Source organism: Microcaecilia unicolor, chromosome 3 (genome assembly GCF_901765095.1).
Source record: "Microcaecilia unicolor chromosome 3, aMicUni1.1, whole genome shotgun sequence".
NCBI classification, from domain to species: domain Eukaryota; kingdom Metazoa; phylum Chordata; class Amphibia; order Gymnophiona; family Siphonopidae; genus Microcaecilia; species Microcaecilia unicolor.
Window position 1 is genome coordinate 59053634 of NC_044033.1, and position 7364 is coordinate 59060997.

General features: G+C 43.3%; 1 protein-coding gene across 1 annotated transcript in view; it reads left to right on the top strand.

The window, feature by feature from the left end:
• WDR26 (WD repeat domain 26) overlaps positions 1 to 6886 on the top strand; it is a 252395-nt gene extending 245509 nt beyond the window's left edge. The window contains exon 14 of the mRNA XM_030195962.1: positions 3203 to 6886. Coding sequence (XP_030051822.1) covers positions 3203 to 3228 — 26 coding nt within the window. The 3' untranslated portion in view covers positions 3229 to 6886. The remainder of the gene's footprint in view (positions 1 to 3202) is intronic.
• Positions 6887 to 7364: the final 478 nt, after the last annotated feature.

A 7364-nucleotide genomic window follows, 5' to 3' on the forward strand; every position in this document is an offset into this window, starting at 1 on the left:
TGTCCAGCATGTCTCTTCTCTCCCCTGCCCTCCCCTCCCATGTCCAGCGATTCTCCACTCCCCTGCCGTCCCCTTCCATCCATGTCCAGCGAATCTCTCTTTGCTGACCTATCCTCGCATCCATGTCCAGCATGTCTCCTCTCTCCCCTGCCCTTCCCTCTCATCCATGTGTAGCGATTCTCCTCTCCCCTGCCCTCCCCTCCCATCCATGTCCAGTGATTCTCCTCTCCCCTGCCCTCCCCTCCCATCCATGTCCAGCATGTCTTCTCTCTCCCCTGCCCTCACCTCCCATCCATGTCCAGCATGTCTTCTTTCTCCCCTGCCCTCCCCTCTCATCCATGTCCAGCGATTCTTCTCTACACCCTGTCCTCCCCTCTCATCCATGTCCAGAGAATCTCTTTGCTGACCTCCCCTCCATGTCCAGTATGTCTCCTCTGCCCCCCTGCCCTCCCCTCTCATCCATGTCCAGCAATTCTCTCTTCCCTGCCCTCCCCTCCATGTCCAGCATGTCTCTTCTGCACTCCCCCCTCCATGTCCAGCAATTCTCTCTCCCCCTGCCCTCCCCTCCATGTCCAGCGATTCTCCCCTCCCCTGTGCAGCATGTCGCCTCCCTCCCCTGCCCTTCCCTCTCCAAGTTGCGGCGAACTGGAAGTGAAGGCAACGCAGTAGTGCTTACTGAGGCAGGCACACAGGCAGGTTCGTCGTCTCTCGCGTTGCTTCCCTCTCAGTGCGTCCCGCCCTCGAAGGTGGGAAGCGCTGAGAGGGAAGCGACGTGAGAGGAAACGAACCCGCCTGCGTGCCTGCCTCAGTGAGCACTGCTGCGCTGCCTTCACTTCCAGTTTGCTGCAACTTGGAGAGAGAAGGGCAGAGGAGGGAGGCGACATGCTGGACATGGAGGGGAGGGGAGAGAGAATTGCTGGACATGGAGGGGAGAGAGGAGAATTGCAACTTTGGGTAAAAGATTTTGGAGCGCGGGAGCAGGAACGGAAGGGAGCGGGCAAGTGAGCCGGACCTCAGGAAAAAGGTGCCCGTACCGGCACAAAAAAAAGCACTGCTTCTCTGTGATGTTTCTTGTGATCTTGGGCATGTCACCTTATCCTTTATTGCCTCAGGTAGCAACTTAAAATTCTAAGTAGGCCCTCCAGGGAAAGGGCTTTCCAACTGTACCTGAATATGTAATTCACCTTGAGATTGGATTTGGAAAGGTGACAATTTAAAACCAAAACTACTGATACCTCCTGTATCTGAATGTGATTTGCCTTTAGCTACTACTGAAAAATGGCACGAGACAAATACAGAATCCCTTCCTTTCCATCCACTGTTTCTTGATGACTCATTGCAGGACATATACCTCTGATGGGTTGTGCATTTGGTTCATTAGTGTGTCTTAGTGTGCACTGAACCTACAAAGTGATATACATTACGTGGATTAGCATGTGTAAATACACTTGTGTGAAACTGAGAAAAAAAAGCCTGAATCTGGAAAACATTTAGGGGGGAGAGGGTACAAAAAAAACACATTTTTACTGTGCACATCCCTAATACCTGAAGGAATGTAAATGTGCGTATTGAATTTAAATTCTCTTTCCATTTCTACAAGTAAACTGAAGCAAGTTTGGACTCATCCAGTATAGTGCTCCCAGCTACCCTACCCTCTAACATGGAGGAAAAGAGGTTACAGTGGGGATCATGGGTAATCATCCATGAAGAGCCTGCTGTTAGATTACACTTAATATCTAAAGGAAAGCACTGCAAAAATTGAATTGGTTGTTAAAATATAAATGTTGTTTTAAACAGTGCTGCACATGTTACGGAAGTATTCAAATGTGATTTTATATTTTCTCTTCCAAGAAGAGAAGATAATTTCTCCTGGTACCAGTACATTAACAATTTTAAAATGTGTTTTACTTGATTGGAGGATAATAAATTTGCCAAAACTCTGTACTGGATGCTTCATGTTGTGGCAGCTTACAGTGCCTGTGTACAGAGCCCAGCAGCTCGCACATGAATCTGATGTGCCTTGCCTATACAGGATTGGTACTAGGTATCAGTGGCGTAGGTACGTGGGGCCCCGTAGATTTGGCCCTGGCCCCCCTGCTGACGATCCTCTTGAACCCCCCTCTCGCCACCAACTGTCCCCCGCCGTCGCCACCCGCCCCGCCGCCACATCAGATACCTTTTTTGCTGGCGGGGGTCCCCAAACCCCGCCAGCCGAAGAGAGTCTTCTTCAGTGCCGGAGTAGCACCTTCGTTCAACAAAGTTCCTGCGATCAGCTGTTTCGATGCCTTACGTCCTGCACTATGCATGTAGCCCCGTGCAGGACGTAAGGCGTCGAAACAGATGATCGCACCAGGAACTTCATTGAACGAAGGCGCCACTCTGGCGCTGAAGAAGACTCTCTTCGGCTGGCAGGGTTTGGGGACCCCCGCCAGCAAAAAAGGTATCTGATGCGGCGGCGGGGCAGGCGGCGACGGCAGGGGAGAGTTGGTGGCGGGAGGGGGGGTTCAAGGGGATCGCCGGCAGGGGGGTCCAATGTGGCGGCGGCAGCTCGGGAGGGGGCTAAACTGTGCCCCCCACCTTGAGCTCTGGCCCCCCCTCCCGGCACAGTCTGGCTACGCCCCTGCTAGGTATATCGAGTGATATCTGGATACTGTATAACAGAGCACTAGTGTACATAATTGTAATCTTCTTGAAACGTAACTTCTGTAAAACATTTACAGATCCCTCTTGGTGTCTTTTGGTGACAAATCACTGTGTAGAAATGATTTTCAGGTTGCTTTTGTGTTCTGCAGTATGCCTGTCAGGCTATATTTGCTCATTTTTCAGTAACTTTGGAACAAAATGAAGTTTTGCTTTCCTGGTTAAAAGTTGAATGTGAAATTTGAAATGTGTGCATGCTGCAGCTGATGGCACTAAATAATGACTGTGTTGTCTTTTGGATGCTGCTACAAACGAATTAATCATTTCCATTTTCTCCATGCATTAACTAATTGCTTACAAATGCAGCTCTGACAGGCACACAAGCCTGCTTGGTATCAGTTTTGTGTAACCAGCTTTGTTCCTAGCTGCTTCAGATGAGTGCAGTCTTCTCTTGCTGGTGTCATGTTTATGGTTGCTAAAGTGTATTCATTGCATAGCCAGTGAATTCACTGTTCTGCATGTTTTTAACTCTCTTTTAAACATTTCTTCTTTTCACTCACAGAGGAATGCAGTAGCATGGATAGTTGATGGCACACCTGGAGCAGACGGCTTCTGTTTAACTTAAAAAATAGTCGTATTTTAAATGGCTTGGGATTTGGTGCAAACAAACATGATTGATAGCTGGACAGACATGCTCGTCATGAAAAAAAAGAAAATTGAAAAAAAAAAACAGAAAAAAGAAATAGAACCATTTCTGAAGCCCATTCAGGGCCAAACATTTACCACCTTGCTTCATAGTAACCAGCTGAGATGAAGCACGTCGTTAGAACTTTGTTGGACACCGTGTTGAAATATCCCCCATTGGTTGTGAAGAACTGTGCTACATTCAGGCTATCCATTGAACTCAGTATATATATTTTTTCCCTACTGCCTTTTCGGTTGGCAGGCTACGTACCATTCTTGTTGCTCTTCTGTGTAATGGAATTTAAATGCTTGTTCAGAGAAAAAAATATTTAAGAGTTAGAAGGCATAATAGAATGCTTTAGTCTGAAGAATACACATCTGATAGGAAAGTTCTTGTTTCTCTCCATCTCTCTCTGCCTTATTCAGTGGGAGATCTTTGCAGCTTGGTTCATGGATTCTAGCCTGGCCCTTTTTTATTTTTATTTCTGTGCAGTGTGTATGCAAATCTGGGTCATAAGCCAGTGAACTGTATCCAAAACGAGGAGAAAAAGCACTTTCAAAATTTCACATTTGACAAAAAAAGATTTTTGTACTTTTCACAAAAGCTGGTTATACCCTCTCATAAAGGGTTAACAGCACAGTTTTTTTGTTTTTTTTAATTAAGGGATTAAAGTGACTTCATGTTTGAAGAAAGTTCTGTGGCATTCAGACACACCACAAGAAGCCCCTCATTGTGTGGATGTAGGCCAATTTAGATTTTTTACACTTTTCTTTTCCTCAAAAGTATAATCCCTCTTGTTAAAAACAAAATTGTGATACAGCCAAAACCTTCAAATGCACCACAAATACAGAAATGTGGGAAATTTAAGTTTCAGCAATTTCCAAGGTGCAGGGTGGTTGGGAGAGGAGCTCTCCCTCCTAGAAGCTTCAGAAAGCTTTTTAAGTAGTGCAAGCAAACATTCAGGATAATGGGGCTGCTAGCATCAAGAGTATATGTGTGGGTGGAGGGAGGTATGTTTTACTTTTGTATTTTAAAGAATCCCTACACACAGTGATCCCCTGCAAAGTAGAAGGCAGAGAGCATCTTGTTGGTCTCAGCTAGGACTGGCCATTTGTTAGCTGGCAGTAAAGAGCAATGCAGAGCCACGGTAGCTCGTGCACACAGAAAGCAACCTCTATAGTTCTTTTTAGTTATGAGATTAGACCGCTGCAGAGTTTCAGAATCCTACCCATGTCCCCAAAGCTAGTTCTGGACACTGTATAGAGCCATCTCTCAGACGTGCTTGAGTGAAAGATAGGTTTGAGGACTAAGTCTTGCCAGCATGTGAACTGCTCAGTACAGACTATTAAACACATACATATGTCCTGAGGGTGAGGGTGGGCGTCTTTTTTTTTTTTTAATGTTTCTATACTGGACCTTTTCAGGTTGGTGCTGTGGTTGGCCTATAGCCTAATTTTACAACTACTGCTGCTTATCTCCTTTGTAAAAGAACATGTACCATATTTTCAGTGCTTTATGCTCAGAAGAATTAATTTACCTTAAAATAAATTCTTCTAGGTTTACAAGAAATGGGATATTGACATATTGTGGTCAGTAGAGTATATTACAAAGGTGCATAGGCACACTCTGAAACATTTGATGCTCTTTTTAACTTTGTGATTTATATTGCCTGACTAGATGCATCAGAGCCACACATTTTGGAGACCAAGTTCAAACAGAGCTATATATTTCATACTTTCTCTTAAATCTACTGAGAATGCTCATACCAAGATTTGAATAAAGGTTCACATTAGCAACTGCACAAATTTTGTATTGTAGCTGTTCCTCACATTTAAAATATTTATCATTTTAAGTGACAGTTTGTACCATAAACCATTTATGTCCTTGTTTTACATATTTGCCCATAGTGAAGCGAGTGGATCTTATTTGGGGCTATAATGGCATGATCACCAAGGTTATTTCTTATTAAAGGCACAGTTCTAACATTTCATTTGCTATATTTGTTCACATTCACTTCCCAGTATGAAGAAATATTTCTCTTAACTTGGGAAAAGCATACTCAAAACAAAAAAAAACATAACAAAAAGAGACCAAGAATATGTCTTATGTGAGATTGACAAATATGTCTTTGAAACCCTGCATATGGATTATTACAACTATGCAATAGTGAAGAGGGTCTGCAGCTGCTGGGTCAGCGTGTAAGCAGAAATTTGTGTGACAGAACCTTTGACATTCTTCCCATTTCAGTTATACTGCCCAGACAGGGGAGGCCTGCAACAGAGCCTATTATTTGGTGCCCAGACTGACAGATGACCCACGCAAGCAGTTCTAAAATATTTAGTAAACTGAAGAGCAGCCTGAAAACATTGTTCTCTGCCAAGTTCAGTGCCAGCCAACAGTCAGAAGTACTGATGGTGCTTACCTGTACAGGATCAGCTAGCTGTGTGTTTTCCACTCCTCCAGTGTTGACCTCAAAACCAGGAGCAAGTGAAAGAGGCCTCAAAACGTGTCATCTCAAGTGTTCATACTTATGGGGCAAGTCTACAGGATAGCTATAAATGAGCCCTGCAATCATGTAAGGCTACACTTTTAGAAAAATATATTTTTTAAAATATATTTTTAATGTAATATTGATGTATTAGTTTGAACCTAGCTTCTGATGATATTACGGGCATGAAACATCTGTGACATTCTTGCAGCACCATACATGGTGCCATATTCCTGCAGTGTCAAGACTGCCTCACCATGTATGGAGGGGGATTCCTGTGACAAGCTGCCAAGTTCAGCTCTGGCAGTACTACTGGAATCCACAACTACCATTGAAAAATAACAAAAGGAGCAGATTTGTTTTTTAAATGCCAAAATCCAAGCCTTTTTAAGCTTTGGTTACAGGATCCATTTATAGTAATATTTCTTAACCTAATAAAAAAAATGTCTCATTCTCTGCTTTGTGGTGAAGTGGGAAGTTCTCAGTAACTACATCTATACTTGGACATTATGTGGTGATGCAGATCTTGGTGAAATAAGATGAGCCATCTGTTTGCCCCTTCCCTCTTCAGGTAAGTAGTGTAAGAGGGTCATGTAAACCAGCAAGACATGCAACATTTGAAAACTTTTAAGACAGATTCAAGGCAATGTTTTCATCTCCTATTTAACTGGATTGGCATAAGGGGCATGTATATTAATATTCGCCAGTTGGCCACTGGTGCCTGATTACACACTTGTAGTGTATTGGAATTTAAATGGCCCGTGATGAATTTTAATACTGGATAGTTTGCAAGCTTGTGAATCAGGACTGTTGTGCCTGCCACTAAGTTACCCCATGTCCTCTGTTAACTAGATAGTGTGATCTACTGATGGAGTGTCTGCCTGGGTAGTTTATCTGGCATTCCACTATAGTATAAAACTCTTTCCTTCCTGTCCAGTTGAAAAAAGTTTTTCAAGCAGCAGTGCCTTCTACAGACATGTCTACAAATATGTTCCTGATGTCTTGAAAACATTGTTCTTTATGAACCTTCTCCCTATCCCCCACCCCACCCCCAACCAAAAAAAAATACCAAACATATACACACTTTGAGAACATTTTTCTTTTCCTGGTCAGTGCTACTGAAGTTGGGGTCTTTTATGCTGTTGTCATGTAGAAGCCCTCCCCTCAACTCTTTCCGGTTCTTAAGAATTTGAGTTCTAAAGTATAGACAGAGGCAGAGCTATAAATAAGAAATAATTGGGTCTGCAATCTATTTTATTTTTCTTAAAATTGAGTGGAAAAATTGCTTAATTACCAGACAGATACAAATATTGTGGGTCTCCCTCAAAGTTGATCAGGTTTGTGTGAGAAAGCACTACTCCTTAAGATACATTTATGCACATCAAAATGTGGTGTAGGTCATCCTGCCCACAGCTTGATCTATATATTCTATTAATTTAAGATCAATTAAGATGGGGGGAATAACTACATTTACTGTAGATGAATGGCCCTTGTGCATTAACTGAATCAACAGTTAACGCAGTAAATGATGGCAGATAAAGTCCCACACAA